Here is a 25894-nt window from a genome sequence, read left to right as displayed (position 1 = left end):
CCACTTTAAGGAATCTTCAGTTCTGCTTTGGACCAAAATGCAGAACATTTAGCAAATCCATTATAGAAACATTTATGTATCACCACTGGAGATGCTTTTGTTTGTTAATCAGGTCATTTGTCTATCTAGGTTTCTTTTTCCTGCTGCAGTATTAAATTCTAAATATTGCAGGGGTCCCCAACCTTTTTGAGCCCGGGGACCACTATCCCAACCAAACTTTTCTCCGGGGCCCGGGGGAGGTGGGGTAGTGGGTTGGGGGAGGGGGGGGGGCGTGGTTAGTGGCAGCCCCTCCCCCCCCCTTTTTTCCCCGATTTTGAGTGTAGTATATAGGTGAGTAGATATCTAGGTATAGTTGTTCCAGTATAGTTAGTATAGTTACCCCAGTGTAGCTACTACAGTTACCCCAGTGTAGCTACTACAGTTAGCCCAGTATAGCTACTACAGTTAGCCCAGTATAGCTACTACAGTTAGCCCAGTATAGCTACTACAGTTAGCCCAGTATAGCTACTACAGTTAGCCCAGTATAGCTACTACAGTTAGCCCAGTATAGCTACTACAGTTAGCCCAGTATAGCTACTACAGTTAGCCCAGTATAGCTACTACAGTTAGCCCAGTATAGCTACTACAGTTAGCCCAGTATAGCTACTACAGTTAGCCCAGTATAGCTACTACAGTTAGCCCAGTATAGCTACTACAGTTAGCCCAGTATAGCTACTACAGTTAGCCCAGTATAGCTACTACAGTTAGCCCAGTATAGCTACTACAGTTAGCCCAGTATAGCTACTACAGTTAGCCCAGTATAGCTACTACAGTTAGCCCAGTATAGCTACTACAGTTAGCCCAGTATAGCTACTACAGTTAGCCCAGTATAGCTACTACAGTTAGCCCAGTATAGCTACTACAGTTAGCCCAGTATAGCTACTACAGTTAGCCCAGTATAGCTACTACAGTTAGCCCAGTATAGCTACTACAGTTAGCCCAGTATAGCAAGTACAGTTAGCCCAGTATAGCAAGTACAGTTAGCCCAGTATAGCAAGTACAGTTAGCCCAGTATAGCAAGTACAGTTAGCCCAGTATAGCAAGTACAGTTAGCCCAGTATAGCTACTACAGTTAGCCCAGTATAGCTACTACAGTTAGCCCAGTATAGCTACTACAGTTAGCCCAGTATAGCTACTACAGTTAGCCCAGTATAGCTACTACAGTTAGCCCAGTATAGCTACTACAGTTAGCCCAGTATAGCAAGTACAGTTAGCCCAGTATAGCAAGTACAGTTAGCCCAGTATAGCAAGTACAGTTAGCCCAGTATAGCTACTACAGTTAGCCCAGTATAGCTACTACAGTTAGCCCAGTATAGCTACTACAGTTAGCCCAGTATAGCTACTACAGTTAGCCCAGTATAGCAAGTACAGTTAGCTCAGTATAGTTCAGTTAGTATATGAAACCTCTATTTGGGATAAGTCCCTAATAAACTTTGTGTTAAGACTGAAATATAGAAGGAATGGTGTGTATTTTGTTCAATCATGGATACCTTTTTACCAGAAACACCATCTCTCTCTCTCCCAACCCCTAATCATAATTATGTGCAGTTTTTGATCCACCTCTTGCTGGCTTGTTTTTTGAAAGGTATCCACGACTGAATAAAATATATTATTATTCATTAGGGCCTAATGAATAATAATGCATTTTGTTCAGTCGTGGATACCTTTCAAAAAACAAGCCAGCAAGAGGTGGATCAAAAACTGCACATAATTATGATCACTGCAAAGTATTAAAATGCATGTACAATAATCCCAGGCCTAGGGCCTGCCCTATGCAGCACAGCAGTATAGTGAGGCTATATTCAAAGGAAAGGTAGTGAGGCTACATTTAAAGGAAAGGTAGAAAAACGCTGACTAATAGGCATATAGAAACTGACTTGTCAGCCGCCTTACCCAGAAGAGAATGTATCTGGAATACTCCGTCCGCCACGGCCACGCTATCTCCCTGTCTCACTGCCGCACTGCCTCACACTGCCCGGGAAAAGCGCAGCTGCACAGGCTACACACGCTGACGCCGCTCTCGAGAAAGATGGCATGGGCTAGGCGTGACTTCCGGCTTGCGTGGCTGCGCTCTGCATCTGCAATGCGTACAGGCGGAAATATAGCCGCGTGCACATGAAGGAGGGGGCGGGACGGTAGGTTTACACCAGGCACCAGTAAGAAAATCATCGTGAGGCAGGGGATTTGTCGCGGCCCGGTGCAAAACGTCCCGCGGACCGGTATTGGGCCGTGGACTGTTTTATGGTATGTCTGAGGATTCTGGTGTCACTTCTTGTTTGACCAGCAGAGGGCAGCAGCTTGCTCCTGTTATGCCTAAGCTTACACAGTCTTGCATCAGACTGATGTTTATGGAGTAGTTGAGCAACTAGATGGAGCAAGAAATGTTGTCCTTGGTTTCTGTATTAATGAAAGCAGAAACGCACAACTGTTAGCTGTGAAGAGCAATAGGTTCTATGTCGAACATTTTGTGTAAAAACAAAACTTTTTTTCCCCCCTCTCTTTGCATTCCTGTGACCTTTTATTTTTTCCCAGAACTTTGCTAAAATAGCTGCTCATAATGTGCTGTGAACAGAAATGTCATTCAGCAGAGTACTCTTGCCTTGTGCAGTAAACTGGATAGTCTAACGGCTAAAGAGAACCAGAGACGAAGCTCCCTCATGTATTTTACCATATACAGTGATGTGAAAAACTATTTGCCCGCTTCCTGATTTCTTATTTTTTTGCATGTTTGTCACACTTAAATGTTTTTGCTCATCAAAAACCATTAACTATTAGTCAAAGATAACATAATTGAACACAAAATGCAGTTTTAAATGATTTTTTAATTATTTAGTGAGAAAAAAACCTCAAAACCTACATGGCCCTGTGTGAAAAAGAAATTGCCCCCTGAACCTAATAACTGGTTGGGCCACCCTTAGCAGCAATAACTGCAATCAAGGAATTTTGGCCCACTCATCTTTGCAGAATTGTTGTAATTCAGCTTTATTTGAGGGTTTTCTAGCATGAACTGCCTTTTCAAGGTCATGCCACAACCTCTCAATAGGATTCAGGTCAGGACTTTGACTAGGCCACTCCAAAGTCTTCATTTTGTTTTTCTTCAGCCATTCAGAGGTGGATTTGCTGGTGTGTTTTGGGTCATTGTCCTGCTGCAGCACCCAAGATCGCTTCAGCTTGAGTTGAAGAACAGATGACTGGACATTCTCCTTCAGGATTTTTTAGTAGACAGTAGAATTCATGGTTCCATCTATCACAGCAAGCCTTCCAGGTCCTGAAGCAGCAAAACAACCCCAGACCATCACACTACCACCACTATATTTTACTGTTGGTATGATGTTCTTTTGTTGAAATGCTGTGTTACTTCTACGCCAGATGTAACTGGACACGCACCTTCCAAAAAGTTCAACTTTGGTCTCGTCGGTCCACAAGCTATTTTCCCAAAAGTCTTGGCAATCATTGAGATGTTTTTTTTTTTTTAGCAAAATTGAGACGAGCCTTAATGTTCTTTTTGCTTAAAAGTGGTTTGCGCCTTGGATATCTGCCATGCAGGCCGTTTTTGCCCAGTCTCTTTCTTAAAGAGGAGCTGTTAGGTATAGGGTCTCAGAGAAAATAAACACATATATCAGTAGCTAAAGATTGGCTGTACTTACATTACATATGCATTTCACTGTCCACGTTTGGATTTCACAGAATTTGTATATAGTATATGCAGAGATAGATGCTCCTGACAGCTCATGGCAGGCTCCATGTTTGTGAAGCCAAATGTGTCGTCATGTCCTGCCTGCTTCTGATCACAGATAAGCTGGTTCTTGAACAACACGGTGTGCAGTGAATATTAATGAGCCATGTGGCTAGGAACAATAGCTGACTCCTGCAGTGAAACTCTGCCCCTAGATTTATCAGTGTTTCGCGATGGACTGATTAGAAGCTCCTGTACCGTCTCATTAGCAGCCGAGGGGAGGGCCCCAGAATGCTTTGCAGTTTAGCTGCGGCTTGCGTCTTTATGGGTCTATAACAGACTAAGATAAGCACACATCAAAGGTAACTGAAATGTTTATCTTCACTAATGGCTTTTGAGCTTCCTTCTAAACTGTTTAACACAGGAGAATAGAGGTTTAAATTAGCTTCTGCAGCCTGACAGTTACTCTTTAAGGTGGAGTCGTGAACACTGACCTTAATTGAGTCAAGTGAGATCTGCAGTTCTTTAGATGTGGTCCTGGGGTCTTTTGTGGCCTCTCGGATGAGTTTTCTCTGGGCTCTTGGGGTAATTTTGGTCGGCCGGCCACTCCTGGGAAGGTTCATCACTGTTCCATGTTTTTGCCATTTGTGGATAATGGCTCTCACTGTGGTTCGCTGGAGTCCCAAAGCTTTAGAAATGGCTTTATAACCTTTACCAGACTGATAAATCTCAATTACTTTTGTTCTCATTTGTTCCTGAATTTCTTTGGATCTTGGCATGATGTCTAGCTGTTGAGGTGCTTTTGGTCTACTTCTCTGTGTCAGATAGCTCCTGTTTAAGTGATTTCTTGATTGAAACAGGTGTGGCAGTAATCAGGCCTGGGGGTGACTACAGATATTGAACTCAGGTGTGATAAACCACAATTAAGTTATTTTTTAACAAGGGGGGCAATCACTTTTTCACACAGGGCCATGTAGATTTGGAGTTTTTTTTCCTCACTAAATAATAAAAACCATCATTTAAAACTGCATTTTGTGTTCAATTATGTTATCTTTGACTAATAGTTAACGGTTTTTGATGAGCAGAAACATTTAAGTGTGACAAACATGCAAAAGAATAAGAAATCAGGAAGGGGGCAAATAGTTTTTCACATCACTGTATATCAATGACCGTAAACGCCTATCCTGCTCACTGTTTCATTCTTCTCTGCTAAATCTGCCTGTTATCAGCCCTGATGAGAATCCCTGACTGAGCATTCAGTCTAGCTTTCACTGGAATCATTATAGCAGAGTCAGTCTTCTGTGATGTCTTTTCAAGCCCAAGCCTGCCCCCTTGTGGCTCTGCTTTGCGTCTTAGAGGATAAATAGCAGCAAAGCAAAGCCACAAGGGGGCAGACTTGGGCTTGAAAAGACCTCACAGAAGATTGAATCAGCTATAATCATGGGCAAAGCTAGACTGAATGCTCAGTCGGGATTCTTATCTGGGCTGATAACAGGCAGATTTGGCAGACTAAAATTAAACAAAGAGCAGAGTAGGTGGCTACTGTCATGTTCCCATTAATATATTGTAAAATACATGAGGGTGCTTCGTCTCTGGTTCTCTTTAAGGGCTCTGCCTGACACAAGAGACCAGGGTTTAAATCTGGGCTCTTCCTGTTCAGTAAGCCAGCACCTATTTAGTAAGGAGTTTTTTGTACTGCCGGAGTGCGCTCTAGTGGCTGCCTCACAAGCGCTTTGAGTCCGACAGGAGAAAGTGCTATTCAAATATTAGACTTATTAACAGATACTACAGCGTAACATATGCTAGTAAGGCTGTGATCCCACTTGTGTGGCCAGCGAGAGCCGAGGATCCCATTGCAGTGTGGGGAGTGTGATTGGTTCCTATTTATGAAATGGAAGTGATTGGCTCCTATTTATGAAATGGAAGTGATTGGCTCCTATTTATGAAATGGAAGTGATTGGCTCCTATTTATGAAATGAAAGCCATTCACTGTCCGTTTAGCATTGGCTGGAGAACGGACGAAAAATGTCCGCTCCACTCTGGTGGGAACAGAGCCTTTTCTCTATGCAACTTAAGCCTCCCGTTATCAGTACAATTTTTAGTAAACAATCGCATGAAAACCGAGAAGCTGATGGGCCCATTCAATCTTGAACGATTGCATTATCGATTGTTTCATTAAAGGGAACCCGAGATGAGAGGGCTATGGAGGCTGACATGGTTATTGTCAGGTCTGTTTACCAGTACAGGAAGAGTTAAAAACTTCAGTTATCTATGCAAAAGAGCTTCTTTGAGCTCTTTGACCTGGGCCAACTACTGCACTTTCTGAAGCACTTGAAGGGAAACTAAACTGAGAGTGATATGGATGTTTCATTTTAAACAATACCAGTTGCCTGGCACCCTGCTTTTGGCTGCAGTAGGGGCTATATCACACACCTGAAACAAGCATGCCGCTAATTCAGTCTGACTTCAGTCAGAGCACCTGATCTGCATGCTTGTTCAGGGGCTGTGGCTGAAAGTATTAGAGACACAGAATCAGCAGGAGAGTCAGGCAACTGGTATTATTTTAAAAGGAAAAATCCATATCCTTCTCAGTTTCTCAGTTTTGGTTCTCTTTAAACAGAAAAGAAACAGTGAAAGACAGGTTAAGATAAGGCTTTACTGCAGGAAAGTTCAATTGGTCGTTATTTCTGCTTTGTTTTATAGTTTAAAAGACCGTTTGCTTTGAAACTGCAATTGTGACAGAATGAGGCAGTTATTAGCTTATATAACTTAAAATAAAAAAAACTTTTCTTTGCTACTAATATTCTATTCCTTATCAGTACTACACATAGGATTCATTATGTATGGGTTTTTTTTTTTTTTTTTTTTTGGTTTTGTTTTATTTTTCGCTTCAGGTTTTGCTTTAATCTCTCCATATATAGTGTGCACTGGACCGGACTTTTTTCAATTGGGTGTTAATTTGTATTTTACGTATTGCTGTGTTACAGGTGCAGAAGAGTCCAATCTTTAGGCGAGAAGGGGCCGATATCCACTCAAACCTGATCATTTCACTTGCTCAAGCTGTCCTGGGAGGCACCAGCAGAGCACAAGGCCTTTATGAACCCATCAATGTTGTTGTGAGTTTATTCCCATGAAATGCACGTTTTTGGGTCCGTCATTAGTATGTGTATTTTACATCTTTATTTTTCTGTTCTTAGATACCAGCTGGCACACAGCCAGACCACAGTATCCGAGTCAGCGGGAAAGGGCTGCCAAGGCTGAACAGTTATGGCTATGGAGACCATTACATTCACATCAAGCTAAAGATCCCCAGGTGAGTGGGGAGGAAAAGGGTTATACGTGCACATGGATGCATTCTGACAGATGCTGAAGCCTTTATTGTTTGGGGGGCAGCCTTAAAGTGATCCAGAGCCAAAGCTCAACATTACAATCAGATACTCGCCTTAAGAGAGGGAAACCTCAGGATCCTATTGAGGTTTCCCTCGCTACTCAGATGTCCCCCATTGCTGGGCAGGGCACCCCTCCAGATCAGGGCCGCACTCCTTCCTATCTTGCAGCGTGGCCGCACAGTAGACATGCGAGCACGGCTGCGCAGAAGCACAGGGCCTTCGGCTCCTGTTTACTGCGCATGTGCAAGTGGGCTCACGCGGCTACTGCAAAGAGAAGAGCTGTGCGGCCCCAAAGTGATTAGCTGCAGTGCACTGTCGCTAATCTTCAGGGGGGCTGCGCTCAGCAGTGGGGGGCATTAGAATACAGAGGGAAGCCTTAATAGGATCCTGAGCCTTCCCTCTCTTTAGGTAAGTATGGAATTTGTACCTGAGCTTCGGCTTGGGTACACTTGAAAGAGGCACTAAATATAGTAGAATGCAGTAAATAATTCAGGATATCCACTTTTACAGTAATGGTCTTGGTTTCAGCAACACTTCCTATATCTACAGGTATATATTGCCATATAGTGGTATGTAGCCCCTTCCTTCCAGCAAAATGGGGGTAAAAAAGGGCACCCTGGTGAAAAGGGTGCCACCATAGGCGCCAATGATAAAAGCCACAATAAGCGGAATTGCAGGGAAATTTGGGCGATTAAAATAGGAGGCACTGGGGCTACCTGCTATACAAATTGCTGCTATAAATAGCGGGCGTGAAGCATATCCGACACCCACTATTTTATCAGTCACCTCTGGGGGCTCCACATTTCCCTGCAACCCGCTAAGCGTGGCTTTTGAAGTTTTTGTGTTGTGGGTTTCAGTATTTATGCCCATGGTGACAAACATGGACCTAGTTGAGTACCTGGTGTGTCTCATAGAAGGTAAAAAAAATTATTAGAGACCAAACTACCAGTTCAATCCATCCCTACCACGTGTGACCACTGCTTGGCCAGATCTGTGCATTTCTGTAGAGGCCAATCTGTAAAGTGGCAAGGAGTGGGAGGAGCTTGTCTTTTTGCACCAGGAAGATCAGCTAATCCACGGGTATTCAGGGGAGCCTAATGGTGAGGTACTATGATGGTTCAAAGCGATCCTGTCAGTATTGGATCACTGTACTGCTACTTTGCAAGCATTCTTATTAAACATTTATCTCCCTTCACAGGACTTTGACAGACAGACAACGGATGCTGATGCAGAGCTTTGCAGAGGATGAAACGGAGGTGGAAGGCTCAGTGAATGGCATCACCAACACAACAACAGGTAGAAATTCATCATTCTCCTAATCACCTGAGTCTTGAAAGATGTAATTTAGTACAGTGGAAAATCAAAACTGTTGTGTTCCCCTAAATTTTGTCATGCACTTATTGTCTGCGGACTTCAGTGTACCTCTTATTCCAGCTTGTTTTATTTGGCTGCCCAGGCAGAATCTTGTAGACAGGAAACGCACTATGGCACAGGAGATCGCTATATGCAGCACATGTCCAGTAAATGTGATCTTATGCATTTTAACTGGGCATATGTGAGTGCCCAAACCACTCAACCAACAGTAAAAGGAATTATTGCTGTACTAAAAAAAAAAGTAGCACTCACATGTCTTTTTTTTACTAGTTTTCCACTGATAAGAATATGCTCATGCTGAACAAGGGGAACCAGAAAATTGCAAAAGCTAATCCGATTAGGAAGTTGCTAATCCGATTAGGAAGTTGCTAATCAGATTAAATTAACTGCTTGATAAAGCGGACCTGAATTCCAAACTTCCTCTCTGCTCTAAAAGATACACAACAGCATAATGACCTTTAAAGAAAAACCTTTCTTTGTTACAGCTGATACAAACCCTGAAATGAATATGCTCTGTTTCTACTTCCTGCTTTCATGGAAGCAGGCATATTGTTAACTTCCTGTGCTTTCAAATGAGCTTATCTGCTGTGGCAGTCAGGTGACACAGGAGAGATCAAATTACAACCAGTGATTATACACAAATGAGGGGGATTTAGACAGGCTAAACTGTCTAAATACATACATGGTGCATCCTATATAATAAAACCCATGTGTCCCTGCGTCGTCCTGTGTCCGTGTTTCCAGACCTCACCATTTGGGGTCTGTGAACAGTGTTGCATTGTGGGAAATGACAGCTTTTTCCAACTGCCAAGCAAGTAACATCGCCCTGTATGCAAATACTTCGGACAGCGGTGGGGGGCGGGCCAGCAGGATGCATCTGTATGCGCATTGTGGGAGGAGGGGTTTAGCTAGTGCCCATGACCTAGCACCCGTTTAATAGGCGAGCCTTTTTACTAGTTTCTCTGTTTTTTCTTCTGTCCTGTGCAAGAGTTCAGGTCAATTTTAATTAATCAGCAGTTCCTGAGTCTGATTAGCCCCGTACAAAGCTCCAGTTCATCCCTAGCAATTTTTGAATTGGTGTTTGCATATGAATCTAATTTTCTGCTTAAAGTAATACTGAAGCAACTTGCAAGAAAAAACATCTGATTCTGTGGAGAGGGAAGGCTCTGGATCTCATAAAGGCTTCGTGGTCCTCCCTCCCGAGTCCTCGTTTCAGCTGAAGTTATTCGACCAACTGGTGAAATATGCTTTCGGGGTTCCTTGGAGGGCTTTGGAAATGTCTGCGCATTGACCGTACGGAGCCGCCTGTCTAAGGAAGATACTGGGGACACGAGTGCTTGTGAGGGCTCCTGGAGGTAGAAAATTTGAATAGAGGAACAAGGATACCGAGAGAACCAGGAACACTCACTTCAGTATTGCTTTAACATTAGTAGAGGCATTTTCCTAGTAAAGATTTGGCCTCGACCAGTAAGCAGGAGTTGGGACTTTGATTTGTGAGTAACGGCTCCTGCCTCTCTGGGTAGAGCCAAACACAGGAGCGTTGTGTGCTTATTGCTCTTCATTGGGACACTCAGTTGTACACATGAAGTACTGTATATGACCTGCCCATGGGCTTTGTGGGTGTGTACCCCTGCAGCAGGCTCTGGCTGTTCAACTTTTAAGTATTCCCTGCAGGAGGTGGAATATATACTTTGGATGTTTTTCTTTTCTCTTACTTGAAAGGGGGAGGGGGGGGGGCAGAAGCTATTTCTTGTGGACGGAGCAAGGTACAGTTTGAACCTCTGTCATTCTTTTATTGCCATTTGTAACCACAACAGAGTTCTTGCTACCTCCTGTCTCAGGTGACACCACAGGAAGTGAAGGAATCTCTCACAAGAACACAGAAAAAGACCCCAGCACTTTGTGCCCGTTCTCACTGGGGTGATTAGCAGGCAATTACTGCTAATCGCTGAATCTCTGGTGATCGCTAGCGCTTTCTAAAGCACTAATGCAATACTAACTGTATGGCAGTGATCTCACTGCAGTGATTGCCGGCAGTTCGCTGTTAGCGGCAATTGCAAAAAGCGATACAGGCAGCATTTTTCTGCGATTCTAGAGTGATCACGATTAGAATGCTAAAAAGCCCTGAAAAATCACAAGTGTACAGTGATTTACTGCATTAATCACGGTAAAATCACAGCGCTAATTGCTAACGTTTTGCGATTCCAAGTGAGAAAGGGCCCTTTTTCCATTACGGTGGTTCTTATTGCTGTCTGTAGTGTTCTTGGAGAGTTTGCTTTTTAACACACACACCCACCACCACCACACAGTATCTGTGCATGCTAGTCTGCTGCAGTGCAGCCTCTATAGATAATCTTGTACAGTGTTCTTGTGCTGTGTATTAGTACAGGAATAAGGCTTACCTGTAGAGGGTGTGCATTGATAGGTATAGTTGTGGGCCGGGGAGATACACTGACACTTGTTTTCATCTTTCTGCCCACTAGGCAGTGGCCGGCACAGCTCTGCAGCTAGCAACGAGAGTCCTGATGATGAGCAGGCAGGGGAAAACAAGGAGGGATTCCTAACCAAACTAAAGAAAATGTTTAGTTCATGACGGTAGGAACAGTCCGTTTTTATGTTTATACAGACATAACGCTCCCTGTACTATGTACCATTTGACTATACATTGATTTAAGTACATGTCCTTTCTATCTAAATTAATGTGGTGTGGGTGTTCCCAGTGAGGGCTGTCTGGGTAGATTGGAAATCTTAAATCTAGTCCTGGTTTCCTCCCTGCCATGTTTGTTCACTCAGGTCCTCTTGCTACCAGCTGCAGTTTTTAGTGGAGCCAAAAATGACTAAACCCCACAGCGGGCTAAATAACCTATTCAGAAGTCTTGGTGTGGCTTGTTATCTTTGGGGTCCCGCTCGCTGCTGGTCCTTGGTCCTCTTATTTGATGGAATCCGCCAGTCGCATGCAAAAAAACAGCTCCCCGTAGCGGCAGTGTGTTATTCAGAACTGTGCAGGAGCAAGTTCCAAACTGCACGAACACAGCTAAAGCAAGCGCTCGACCACAAATGTTTCCTTTCACTGCACTGGTGCAGTTCGAAACTTGTGCCTGTGCAGTTCAAAATAACACTTTACCACTCGGAGGATCTTCCGGAGGGCACCGAAAATACGAAGATCGTGAAAGGGCGGGGCGGGTTTGTGACCCAGAGGATGAGCAGTGCCAGGACACTTCTAAAAAAGTAATCTAATAATTAGAGGTTCAGGGGTACTTTAAAACCTTATTGGCTTTATACTTTAAATGGTGCCCTCATCTATAATGATCCACATTGTTGATTTTGTACTTCATTAAAGATATGGTCATGTTCAGTATATACAAAATAAGCTGCTCTTCTGTGCTTATGTTGATGATAAACAAGCTATTGTGTGTAATTATATTGATGGAAAACAAGCAGCAGTGTGTGCAAAACCCTATTTGAAAAATCTGCTTCCAAACTGTTGATGCATTGCTGATAAGTTCTCCACAGGTGTACATTTGCCAAATTTAGGCACAGGGTAAAACGGAAAGATGGCTGACCCTGCTGCAGGCAAATTTTCTGGGTGGCATTAAAGGATTCCCGAGGTGACATGAGATAAACATCCCTGCTGCAGGCAAACGCCTGGGTGGCATTAAAGGAGTTATCAGGCAAATAAAAGAAAGTGCTACTTACCCGGGGCTTCCTCCAGCCCCAAGCTCCCAGCATGTCCCTCGCCGCAGCTCTCCCTTCAGCCGTTCGCCGCAGCTCCGTCCCGGTCCCCGACAATGACGTCGGGGCGACCTCCAGGTCGGCCTGTACTGCGCCTGCGCGAGCGGCGCTGTCAATCACCGCCACGTGGGCCGAAGCGGACTGCGCAGGCACCCGCCGCTCGTGCAGATGCAGTACAGGCTGACCTGGAGGACAGAGCTTTGGCGAGGGACATGCTGGGAACTTGGGGCTGAAGGAAGCCCCGGGCAAGTAGCACTTATTTTCTTTTATTTGCATGATAACTCCTTTAAAGGATACCCGAACTGACAAGACATGTTGAGATAGACATGTGTATGCACAGTGCCTAGCCCACAAATAACTATGCTGTGTTCCTTTTTTTTTTTTTTCTTTTCTCTGCCTGAAAGAGTTAAGCATCCGGTATGTAAGTGGCAGTTCCTGTCTGAGGCAGGAATGAGTCAGACTACAGTGTGATCCTCACTGATGAGAAATTACGATAAAACACTTTCCTAGCAGAAAATGGCTTCTGGGAGCAGGAAAGAGATAAAAAGGGCCAATAGTTCATAGATTTTAGCTCTGGCATACTTCAATGAATGTATCATTGAGCAAAAACAATCAAACAAAAACTTGAAAAGTAGATTTAATTATAAAATAAAACTATGGAATATCTTGTCATTTTTAAGAGGAGGAGGATAGATACAATTCTTTATTTCATTTGTTTATTTTCACCTCGGGTGTCCTTTAATGCTATGCCCCCTCTGAGTTGTGGTATGTTGGGGGGGGGTTATCTAATTCAGGCCTATGGCGGTGCCCAAAGCGCTGCGCCGAAATGGGCCAATTTGCTCCGTGAAAAGTACATAATGAATAAAGTTGCTTATTATTTATTTTTTAATTTTTTTTTACAATATTCACTTATAAATCATTTAGTCAGTGTTTGCCCATTGTAACATCTTTCCTCTCCCTGATTTACATTCTGACATTTATCACTGGTGGTGACATCTTTAGTTGTGACAGGGGATCTCTTTGCATAAAACTCTCCATAAACGAACATTCCACAGATGGAGATATGGCTTGCTTGGCAGTTGGAAACAGCTGTTATGTCCCACAATGCATTGAGGTTACACAGTACACTGTCAGGACCATAATCCCTTTCTGCTGCTAAACAGTGTGTTCGGTTCAGGTGGCTGTCCCCGGTCCTTCCTACATTAGAGGTCTGGAAGGCCAGAGTTTGAAAACGACTGCCCTCCAAAAAGTTTATTCACATAGACAATGGCCTCAATTCACTAAGATCATGCTAGAGATAAGGCAAGAGAAAACTTACCTCCACACGTGAGAGATTTATCTTACCTCTTCATTCCTTAAGTTACCTCCTCTGTAGTTAAGTTACCTCCTCTGTAGTTAAGTTACCTCCTCTGTAGTTAATTTACCTCCTCTGTAGTTAAGTTACCTCCTCTGTAGTTAATTTACCTCCTCTGTAGTTAAGTTACCTCCTCTGTAGTTAAGTTACCTCCTCTGTAGTTAAGTTACCTCCTCTGTAGTTAATTTACCTCCTCTGTAGTTAATTTACCTCCTCTGTAGTTAATTTACCTCCTCTGTAGTTAATTTACCTCCTCTGTAGTTAATTTACCTCCTCTGTAGTTAATTTACCTCCTCTGTAGTTAATTTACCTCCTCTGTAGTTAATTTACCTCCTCTGTAGTTAATTTACCTCCTCTGTAGTTAATTTACCTCCTCTGTAGTTAATTTACCTCCTCTGTAGTTAATTTACCTCCTCTGTAGTTAATTTACCTCCTCTGTAGTTAATTTACCTCCTCTGTAGTTAATTTACCTCCTCTGTAGTTAATTTACCTCCTCTGTAGTTAATTTACCTCCTCTGTAGTTAATTTACCTCCTCTGTAGTTAATTTACCTCCTCTGTAGTTAATTTACCTCCTCTGTAGTTAATTTACCTCCTCTGTAGTTAATTTACCTCCTCTGTAGTTAATTTACCTCCTCTGTAGTTAATTTACCTCCTCTGTAGTTAATTTACCTCCTCTGTAGTTAATTTACCTCCTCTGTAGTTATTTTCACATGCAGCTAATTAACAGCCTGTCTTTAACTCTGGAGTTATTTTAAGGATTGGAGAGTTAATTTAAAGACAGAAGAGTTAACTTTAGGCTTGCCTGAGGTAAAATGTTTCCTGAATACTACATGCCTTATCACCATGGTAACAACTCTAGAAGAGTTATTAAAGACAGGAGAAAAGTTTAGTGAATTGAGGCCAATGTCCTATGAAATGTAATCAAGTATGGGATAAATGGCTTCATCATTCCTAATGATAGTGGATTCCCTGCTGGTTTCTCTAATTGTGAGCTATATACCACTAATTCTCTGAGATTTTTAGTACCTTTCTCTTACTATATATACTTATATGGCCCATTCGTTGTTCCTATTATTCTTTCTCTATTTGCATATATAATTGTACCTTGACTGTGTATCAACCTATGCATTTCGCTTTGTACAGTTGTTGAATCCCTCAAACACTGTTTGGTTAATGAAAAAAACAAACTGTCAGGACCATGGTCGTGACATCACACTGTGGAAGGGGTGTCACCAAAATATCAGCCATACAAATGTATTTGACAAATATATCAGCTACTGATTAGGATGAAGTTCAATACATTCACTGCATACATTCCTCAACAGATCAGCACTTTATAACAAGACATCGGTGTTACAAAGGCTAATTTCCTGTGCAGCTGTTTACCCCTGCAGCAGGGTAGCAGTTTCTGGACTGTCAACGGTAAAAAAACAGTGTAACAAAGCAGCCGTCATGCACATCATTTGGCTTGGGTGTTTGGGGAGGTGTTACTCACCGTTGGAGCCACCCTTGTGCGCTCCGCGTCACGTTTCATCTTTGCGATACGTCCTGCTTCACAGCCGGAAGAAGGAAGTATCTGAGAGATTGAATGAGACGCGCAGCGCACAAGGGTGGCGCCAGCGGTGAGCGACGACTCCCCAAACACCAAAGCCAAATGATCTTCATGACGGCTAGGGTGGTTAATATCTTTGTCAACCTTCTTATCTCTGCTTTCATTTTTTTACTTCTAGTGCTTTCTTGGCATTTCAGCAGTGACTTTATCAGATTTGTTTTTTTACAGGAAAAAGATCAACTGGAAGTTAGGATTAAAAGACTGTTCATTGTGAAGATGCTCCGTGACAAACTGCCCTGTGTAACCCCCTGAGTTTTATAACCAGCCATTCACATGATCCGCAATCACAGCATGTCACACTGGAAATGAAGGAGGTTTACCAGACTCGTCAAACTCTGTCTTAATTTCTACTGAATCTCTGTAGTGCAGTTTAATTCTGTGCCCTGCAGCAACCTCTGAGGATTAATGTTACTGTTTTGTCCAGTTCAAAAACGTGGAAGTTTCTCCTATGTTCAAAGATCCTTAAATGCTCAAATATAGAATAATTTACATAATTCATGATGGGCTGTGGATGATGTTCTGCAGATGACAAGGAATACATCCATCCTGCTGCCTATGCTATAGGATACTTGTTTGTATTGTCAGCGTTATATGAACCAGATACGCACAAGCACCTTTAATTGTTGATACATTATCTGCTACCATGCAAGACGCTTCCTGGTTGTAAAGGCTTCACCACACCCCACAGTCTGAGAAGCAGTGTAATGGTCCTGTGCTTTGTCACGTGGGAGGTAAGGGGGTGCAAAGTGCCCAAGTGAATTACGATTATCAGAAGTCCTTTTATTTACATGTTTAAAGAAAAGTGACATGAGGGGAATAAGGAAGGTGTTCTCTTTATTTCGTTCTAAAAATAAATATATATAAAAGAGGGAATAAATGCCAGTTGCATTGCCTGTTTTTCTGATTTTAGTTTTGGCAGGGCTTGAGTGGCTCATCTGCAACATGCAGGTAGAGCAGAGTTCCCCAACCCGGTCCTCAGGGCCCACCAACAGTACATGTTTTGCAGGAAACCACACACAATCACAGGTGGGGTAATTAGTGTCTCAGCAGAGCTGATTAACCACCTCTGTGGATTTCCACAAAACATGCACTGTTAGTGGGCCATGAGGACCGGGTTGGGGAACACTGAGGTAGAGGATCAGCACCATAGCAAATTGTTTATTTAACAGGAGTCTGAAGCGAAATGAAAAACAAAAAACAGATACTTAAGGAGAGGGAAGGCTCTGGGTCCTATACAGCCTTCCCGGTCTCTACATGATTCCCGCGTTCCCCTGTTTAGCGGTCTACGATCAGTGGGTCGCAGCCTGCTTTCTTCCGCTTTGGCTGAGCTTTGGAAGTCTTCGGAAGCGCTCCGGCATCAGAAGACAGTCGGCTTTGTACTGCACATGCGTGAGTGCCCTCTCTCACGTGTAGTACAGAGCCGCCTGTCTTCGGGAGGACTCGTGCTCCCGAAGACTTCCAAAGTCTCCTGGGGCGGGAATTTTAATGGAGAAGCCTGCAGGTGAACGAGGAGACCATGAGGAGAACGGGAAGGAGGACCCAGAGCCGTTCCTCTTCTTAGGTAAGTATCTGTTTTTGTTTTTAATTCTGCTTCAGATTTACTTTAATGGCCACCTCTATATTCTGTTTCAAAGCTTCCTTTAAACTCTTGCGCCTATTTATTTCACAACACCTTAAAGTAAACCTGAGACAAAAGAAGAAGCTGGATTTTACTTACCTGGGGATTCTACCAGCCCTACATAGTCGGTTAGGTACCTCAGTGTCATCCCTGTCTCCTCTGTCCCTCAACCAAACTAAAGACTGCAGGCCCAGCTCCTGGACATGCACAGTTCCGGCTGTGCACTTCTGTGATCCGTCTCCCGCTGTCGTTAGCATTCTGCGCATGCTCTCGGCTTGGGGAGTGTGATCAATAAGGTGTGCTGCCAGGTCAGTGCATGCAGAATATCCTTAATGGAGCTGACAGCAAAATGACTGGAAGGACACAAGAGGATCCTAACGGACAATGTGGGATTGCCAAAAGCCCCCAATAAGTAAAAAACATTTTCTGTGTAACGCCAATCTTCTGGCTATGACAGGCTATTCAGCACATTTGTAAATTAAGCTTTACAGTGGAAACCATGTCTTGTGCTTCTGGTGTGGTTTACATGCAGGAACAAGAGCCTTGAAAATATGTTAAGTATACAAGTGTAAAAAAGCTATAAAGCCATTAGTCACACAGACAGTTGATGGTTGGTGAGGGTTCTTGCTCTTCAGCTCCTGCAGTATTTGTGAACAGCTGGGGTGCAGATGGTAAAAAGGGCCATACCAAATTCTGTAACATCTGAGCAGGCAGAACCTACACTTCCAGACGTTACTCAAAGGTTTTCAACTTTGAGTGTTTTCTTTGCCTGCCTCCAGTGTTAACTTTGAATACGTAATGCTATTCTGTCATCTATATAGCAATTAACTGGCTGTAGATCCAGATTCTGGGCTTAAATTATCCACGTGAAGTAGCTTAAAAGCCACAAGCAAGTTATCTCACTTTGATAATGCAATGCTTTTGTCTTCAGCTGGCAGAACTCGTGCTGTAAATTCATGGCTTGCTTTGCCTCTCTCTCCAAGTAGAAAACATAGAAACTGAAAGCAGAAGTCCTTTTACTGTCTCACTCTGCCTCCTTGTGACAAGTAGCCATAAATACACATTACAGCAGTACTAATTAGAAGTTAGGATATGTAATAAAGAAATTAAAAAAAATGCTAAACTAAATTGGCCTGGAGCACTTGTAAGCCTCTAAATAATTTGGCTGCAAAGGGTTAATGCTTTCTGACGTGCTCACGTAGTAAACACATCAGGTGCCCTCACACTACTCTGGTGGTGGGTGTCTGTCTACTTGCTCCAGGTAAGTGAATCAGATGGTATTACAGGATTGGGATCACAGGCAGGAAAATTAATAACTTTCTAAAACCACTAACATTCTAGCATGAACAATGAGCGGAAAACTCTAACTTGTAAATTAGTTCCCTGTGCTTTTTGGATTGGACAAGCTTGGCTGAGGGGCGGCATGTCCAAGGTGAGATGGGATTTGATTGGTCCATAACTTTAGGAATAATTGTATTTCATGATTTTAGCACTTACAGGTGGGGGCCACTGGGCCAGGGGTTGCAGCTCATGTCGACATCGGCACATGGCTAAGGCTTCACTGAGGCGTTTCTATTTGTGAAGCCATAAAGTTTTATGCACTTTTCACACACCTAGCGAGATGGACAATAAGGTGCAAACCCAAGTTCATGGAGAGTTATGCAAAAGCATACTTTTTTCAATGTATCTGAAATGCTACTGGAAATCCATTACATTGTAATGAATGCGCCTGTTTGAACCAGTGTGGCACAAGATGCTAAACCAAGAAGGCAGCTTTCTGCTGTAATCTTCTCTGTGACTGAAGCCCCACTGCACTGCATAGAACAGCTTTTCATACTTCCTATTACCATATGCAAGTCAAGTGAAATAGGGGTTATTTTTCCCATCCCTGGACAAGCTACAATCCAGAACCTACCTCAGCCAAGCATTAGAAGGGCTGCGACATGCACTTGCTCTCTGCAAGAATCCACTCATATAGTAAGATGGGAATTTGGGGTTCTGTTGACAACGGTTACAAAGAAGTAAATGTGAGCTTCCTGGTCATTTCAGAAAAGTTGCACAAAAATAAAATTAAATATTGAAGTACAAAATGTCTAGCGCTGATTTTCTGTGTTTTCTCTTATGTGTGAGTAGGGATGCTGTAGGGAGGGATGAATATGAGTGAAGGTGGCACAGAGAAGCTAGGAGGGTACAGGCATATGTATGCAGGGGGGTCACCTTGCCTAAATTTCGACACCCTAATCCAGAAGTGGCCAGATAGTGTATTGGTGGGCTCGGTCTCTGACACCAGAGACCAGGGTTCAAATCTCAGCTCTTCCAGTTCAGTAAGCCTGCACCTATTCAGTAGGAGAGCTTGGGCAAGACTCTAACACTGCTACTGCCTATTGAGCATGCCCTAGTAGCTGCAGCTCTGGAACTTTGAGTCCGCCAGGAGAAAAGCATGATATAAATGTTCTGTATCTTCAGGTGCCCATTAAAGGAAACCCTTTTTATGAAAACGAAATGCAAGGGGTTTGCATTAGAGGCCAGATAAAACGAAGCTCATTGAGTTTTAATGCATGTATTCACAGATGGAATTTTAGCTCTGCTAGTTTCATCTCCCCCTATCCTACAGCTGTCAGAATGACTCCTGTTAACGACTTTCTTATCTAAACCTAAATTTATGACCGCTTTTTTTTTTTTTTTTTTTGCCAGGGATGTTTATGGCAGCAGTGATCTCCGCTTCAATTAACACTAATGGCTGGTACACATGAGCAACAAATGTAGCTGGTCGCTAGCACACGACAGCTCGGCGCCGGGTCCCTCCGCATACACACGGCGGAAGAGGGATTACTGATGCGACGGAAGCTGTCGCCGACGTTCCTCCCCCGCCGGTAGCTTCGTGAAATCAATATTGGTTGCTGTCGCTAGTCCGCATACGCTCGCGGACTAGTGACAGTTGCGGCGGCAACTGTCGCCAGGCGATTGACCACGGCAATCGCCCGGCGACAGCTCCGAGTAGCGATGGTTTGGGGCGCGCGCGTCATACTCACGGGCGACCTGTCGCCGCAACACGCGCGTGCCACGTGGTTGCGGCGACAATTGTAGCCTGTGAGTATGAGGCTTTATTCTGACTCATTTCAAGATCTGTCCTCCTTTCTGTCACAGTTTAACCACTTCAGGATTCTGCGTACGCTTAACTACGCCCCTGAATCCTGAAGTGGTTTCCATGGAAACGGCCGCTCGTATGAGCGGCCGTTCCATGTCAGTTCACGGAGGGTGTCTCCGTGAGCACCCTGCGAGCCGCCGATCGCAGCTCGCAGGGTAAATGTAAACACACGGGGAAGATCTTCCCCGGTGTTTACATGTAAACGGCGCTGCTGCGCAGCAGCGCCGTGGCAGAGATCGGCGATCCCCGGCCTCTGATTGGCCGGGGACCGCTGGCATCTGATAGGCTGAAGCCTATCCTATCCGGCGCAGGACGGCTTTCCGTCCTGCGCCGCACACAGGGGACGGGAGGGGGGGGGAAGGAGGCAGAGGGAAGAATAGCACTGCGGAGGGGGGCTTTGAGGAGCCCCCCCCCCCCCCCGCTAGGCACAGCAGCGCGGCGGCGATCAGACCCCCCCAGCAGGACATCCCCCTAGTGGGGAAAAAAGGGGGGAGGTCTGATCGCCCTGCCTGATTTCTGATCTGTGCTGCGGGCTGAAGAGCCCCCGCAGCACAGATCAGCCAAACCACCCGGTATCCGGAAGTGGTTAAAGGACATTTGAGCTGGCATTACATCTATGCCAGCGTGTGTAGTTTAGGATCCTTCTAGTTACCTGTAGCAGCAGAGCATTGTATGGTCTTAGCCATCAGTGAAAGCAGAACGTTTTTAATCAGACTGATACCATTTATTGGCTAACTTAATAGAAAAAGCTTTCGGCTAATAAGCCTTCTTCTGACTCTGTTCCTGTATGATGACACGATTTTAGAGCACAGTTATGTATACATTCAACATCTGAAAGAAATACATAGACTAACAAATATAAAATGATGTCATTCCGAATGATGCCTTAATTCAAGTAGAACGTCCAAAGGGAGTCCTAAAAGGATGTTTGCTACCGTGTTTCCCTGAAAATAAGACCCTGTTTTATAAAAGTGCTACGGCTTATTTTCGGGGAGGTCTTATATTTCGTGGGGATAGCCAGATATAGATAGATTAGTGTATATAATCAGATTCTCTAGGCGGTGTTTATAGTCAGACCCCCCTGTATATAGCCAGTGTATGTAGTCACTGTATACAGTGGAGTTCCTGTCATTGGCCACCAGGGGGTGCCCAATGGAACTGCTATAGTTCCCCATATGAATCACTGCACACAGCGTGCAGGGGAGCTGCGCTCTGTGCAGTGATTAAGATCGGGAACTATTGCAGTGAGTGGAGGGGGCGGGGCTGAAAATGGACAGAGGGGAGGAAGAGCTGCCACTTCCTTCACGCACATATTTGTTGTCAGAATGGGGCTGCAGGGGGCGCCAGAGGTGGAAGGATGGTGCTGTGTGCTAGTCACACAGCACTAGGGGCAAAATATATCAAAAGTATCGGGAACCAGGTCCGGGGTACTTCAAATTAGTTAGCTGTTCTCTGTTTTGGATGGGCTTCTCCCCATTGTGCTGTCCTGTCCCTGTTTGAGGTTCTGACTGCAGTGAGTCGCACAGAGGACAACGAAAGAGCACATGCTCTGTCCACTCGCGCTCTTTGTAATTTCGAGCTCCTGCCTGAATGTGCACAGCAGCTGAGGCTGGGACAGTGTTATTTGTATGCGTACTTGACAAATAGTACTCACACACGAGCATCATTTCTCAAGTATGCATGCCCAGAATGCTATTGGCTGCTGTGCACATTCGGGCAGAAGCACAGTTACAGGGAGCCTGATTGGACAGTCTGGGCTTTTTCTTTGTTGAATGGAGGGCAGAGCAGCACAATGAAAAGGAGCTCATTCAAACCAGTGATTGCTAGTCAGCGTTGTGGACAGAATGGTGTTGGGTGGGGTCCGTTGGTGACACCTGTTCTTGGACGCTGGAAAGTACAAATCCAGCCCTGAGCACAGTGCCTCAATGTCACCATACATTGTGAAACTGGTTTAAAACATTTGACATTTCAATGATCAATCTTCCATTTTAGATAATTTCCAAAGAAATTACATTGTGTAATACTAAGTAATTTTTAACTCCGTCACAAAGGTATCTTTGCTCCTTACCAGATTCCAATAACTGGGGGGAAAAAGAAAAAAACACTGGATGTTGGCTGCTGATTTCCAGATAAATACTATAGATATCCATCTGAATAAAGATTTGTTTGTACAAAACTGATAAGGCTTTGCCACCGGATGCCTTCATTATAGGTGCTGGAATGCGCTCAGTTGTATAAAGGACATCCGAGGTGAAAATAAACTGAGGAGTAAAACAATTGTATCTTATCTTCCTCCTCCTAAAAATGACTCCCCCCCCCCCCCCCCCGTTTTATATTTAAATCTACTTTTTACGGTTTCATTGTCTCTGCTCAATGACACCTTCATTGAAGTATGCCAGAGCAGAGCTCAAATCTATGAATTATTGACCCTTTTTACCTCTTTCCTGCTCCCAGAAGCCATGTACTGACAGGACAGTATTTTATGGCTGTAATTCCTTATCAGTGAGGGTTATGTTATAGTCTGACCCAGACAGAAACTGTCACTTGCATACCTGATGGGTTTTTTTTCGGGCAGAGAAAGGAAAAAAAATGAACACAGCATAGTTATTTGTGTGCTAGGCACTGTACATACCCATGTCTATATCCTCATGTCACATGTCACCTCGGTTGTCCTTTAAGGTGCCCATACATCTAGTAATTTTGCGGCCAATCGGATGAAAATCGGTCCTGCAACAAGCATGCCCACTTGCCGATTTGACTGATCTCCGGACAAAATTTACAAATGTATTCAACACATGCTGGGAAATCTTGGGCTGAGGTAATCGATCAGGTGCGTGGCGGTAACGATGTGTGATATTGGGACAAGTGCTGAGTGTGAGAACCCCCCCCCCCCCCGGCTGCTGGCCTCCCAAATGTTACACGTGCCCCCCCCCAGTGCCCGTGCATTCGCATATCTCACCTGTGCACTGCTGCCGGCTAGTCTCCAGCCCTCCAGCTGCCACACTGGCGTTCCACCGGACTTCTGGAGTACAGCATGTGGGGCGAGTGTAACGGCTGGGGCAGCGTCACAAGGACAATTCCCAGAAGATTTCTTGCTGAAATCAATCGGGAGTCTGCCTGTGGTGTATGGGCAGCCAACAGATCTCTCAGCTCAGATCCCATCAGAGAGAGATCTGTCTCTTGGTCGATCTTCCCATACTTTGCAGCACCTCCTCTTCCTCTAATAGCATTTTAGTAGAACATGCAAAACCATTCTTCTTCTGTTTTTCAGTAATTGTATAAGGCCTCAATTCACTAAGCTTAACTCCTGTCTTTAATAACTCTTCTGAGCTGTTTTACAGTTATCACAATTATATCACCATGGTGATAACTGTAAAACAGCTCAGAAGAGTTATTAAAGACAGGAGTTAAAGGGGTTCTTTCGCGAAAAAAGTAGGCAGTTAAAAAATGTGACAGATGACAGGTTTTGGGCCAGTCCATCTTTTTAAGGGGGATTCTCAGGGCTTTCTTTGTTTTCAACAGCATTTCCTGAACAACAGTTTAACTGCCAAAATAGCAAGATACCAGCCGGCCTCCCTAATCACTTGCACACTATTATGTCAGTTAAATTTTGCAACTGTTGTTCGGGAAATGCTGTTGTAAACAAAGAAAGCCCTGAGAATCCCCCTTAAAAAGATGGACTGCCCCAAAACCTGTCATCTGTCACATTTTTTAACTGCCTACTTTTTTCGCGAAAGAACCCCTTTAAGCTTAGTGGATTGAGGCCTAAGTCTTGTTGGAAGAATGATGCCAGTTTAACTGACACTGGCAGCTTTTCTTCAAAGCAGTTCAATTGGGCGCTTGCCTCAAATCAAAAACCTGCTAATAAAACACAACTGATAGCAGATCGGCATCTGAGAGTAGCTGATCGGCTACTGCATTTCTTATACTGTATTAAATTAGAGTGACCAGATTTTTGTTGGTGCAGCCTAAAAATGGGGGCTGCGCCGAAAAATGGGCGGGCTGCGGCGCATGTAGCGTGCCGTACTGAAAAATGGGCATGGCTATGACATTGTATACAGCATAATGATGTAGCAGCGAGGCATAAGAAAGCAGTGTTTACGCCATGGAGGATTCGCATCATGGGTGTGCAGAAACTGTGTGATGCTATTTAACCACCTTAGCGGTATGGACGAGCTCAGCTCGTCCAGTACCGCCAGAGGGTGCCGCTCAGGCCCTGCTGGGCCGATTTTGTTCAAATAAAGTGCAGCACACGCAGCCGGCACTTTGCCAGCCGCGTGTGCTGCCTGATCGCCGCCGCTCTGCGGCGATCCGCCGCGAGCAGCGGCGAAAGAGGGTCCCCCCAGCCGCCTGAGCCCTGCGCAGCCGGAACAAATAGTTCCGGCCAGCACTAAGGGCTGGATCGGAGGCGGCTGACGCCATGGCGACGAAGTAAGCAAAACACGGAAGGCCGCTCATTGCGGCCTTCCGTGTTACTTTTGGCCGCCGGAGCGCCATCTAGTGGGCTTTCATGCAGCCAACTTTCAGTTGGCTGCATGAAATAGTTTTTTTTTAATTTAAAAAAAACCCTCCCGCAGCCGCCCTGGCGATCTTAATAGAACGCCAGGGTGGTTAATAGTATACCGTAACCCCGAAGCAGCAAACATACCCCAGACACCAGAAAATAAGCGCAATGTGGGCAACATGTCAGTACAAAATGAACACAATGGGCAACATGTCAGCACAAAATAAACGCAATGTGTGCAACATGTCAGCACAAAATAAACGCAATGTGAGAATCATGTCAGCACAAAATAAACGCAATGTGAGAATCATGTCAGCACAAAATAAACGCAATGTGAGAATCATGTCAGCACAAAATAAACGCAATGTGAGAAACATGTCAGCACAAAGTAAACACAATGTGAGAAACATGTCGGCACAAAATAAACGCAATGTGAGAAACATGTCGGCACAAAATAAGCGCAATGTGAGAAACATGTCAGCACAAAGTAAACGCAATGTGAGAAACATGGCAGCACAAAATAAACGCAATGTGAGAAACATGTCAGCAGAAAATATACGCAATGGGCAACATGTCAGCACAAAATAAACGCAATGTTGGCAACATTTCACCTTGAAAATAAAAATCATTTACTCACCTGACTGAAGTCTCCTCTTGCTCCTGGCCGGCCTCTGGCGCGCTGCTGCCGGGACCATCTTGCTCCTGCACTGCAGTCTCCCGCGCTGACAGGCAGAGCAGGGCTACGGTAAGATGGTGCCCGAAGCCCTGTACTGGAGACACAAATTGTCTCCAGTACAGGGCTTTGGCACCCATCTTGCCGTAGCCCTGCTCTGCCTGCTGGAGGAATATGCAGGGCAGGCTGCTGGAGCGGGGCTGCGGTGAATGAACTGGCGCAGCGTCTATGAGACGCTGCAGCCAGTTCATGCGATCGTACGGTGGCCAGAGTCCCGAGCCCGGGACGTTTCCCGGGACCTCATGCAGCCTGGGACAGCGCCCTTCGAAGGCGGGACGAGTCCCGGGTAAAGCGGGACGTATGGTCACCATAATTAAATACTAGTTGATCAGCTATAAGTACCCAAACGACTAGTAGTTGGGTGACTGGGGCTAGTGCAAGGATAGATTACCAATAGTTTCACTATCGGCATTGTCTGGTGCCCAGCTCACCAGGTGGCACCACAGAGATGGTTGTCCTTCTGGAATGTTCTCTTCTCTCCACAGAGGATCTCTGGAGCTCTGACAGAGTGACTATCAGGTTCTTGGTCACCTCCCTGACTAAGGCTCTTCTCCCCTGATCGCTCAGTTTAGATGGCCGGCCATCTCTAGGAAGAGTCCTGGTGTTTTTGAACTTCTTCCACTTATGGATAATGGGACCTTCAAAGCAGCAGAAATGCTTTTGTAGCTTTTCCCAGATTTGTGCCTTGAGACAATACTGTCTCGGAGCACTACA

The 25894-nt window shown here is 44.6% G+C and overlaps 1 protein-coding gene across 3 annotated transcripts in view; it reads left to right on the top strand.

Moving 5' to 3' along the window:
• The window catches only part of DNAJA3 (DnaJ heat shock protein family (Hsp40) member A3), a 39473-nt gene extending 20588 nt beyond the window's left edge, over positions 1-18885 (top strand). The window contains exons 8-12 of one of the 3 annotated variants that reach the window (XM_068244177.1): positions 6703-6831; positions 6913-7028; positions 8303-8400; positions 10962-11073; positions 15346-18885. In XM_068244177.1, coding sequence (XP_068100278.1) covers positions 6703-6831; positions 6913-7028; positions 8303-8400; positions 10962-11071 — 453 coding nt within the window. In that variant the 3' untranslated portion in view covers positions 11072-11073; positions 15346-18885. Of the gene's footprint in view, positions 1-6702; positions 6832-6912; positions 7029-8302; positions 8401-10961; positions 11075-15345 lie in introns of those variants that run through there. The other 2 variants (XM_068244179.1, XM_068244178.1) reach the window with 2 other exon arrangements.
• Positions 18886-25894: the final 7009 nt, after the last annotated feature.

This window comes from Hyperolius riggenbachi, chromosome 7, assembly GCF_040937935.1.
Source record: "Hyperolius riggenbachi isolate aHypRig1 chromosome 7, aHypRig1.pri, whole genome shotgun sequence".
In the NCBI taxonomy this organism is placed as follows: domain Eukaryota; kingdom Metazoa; phylum Chordata; class Amphibia; order Anura; family Hyperoliidae; genus Hyperolius; species Hyperolius riggenbachi.
The sequence above is the reverse complement of the archived record's forward strand: the minus strand, read 5'-3'. Positions and strand labels throughout refer to the sequence as shown.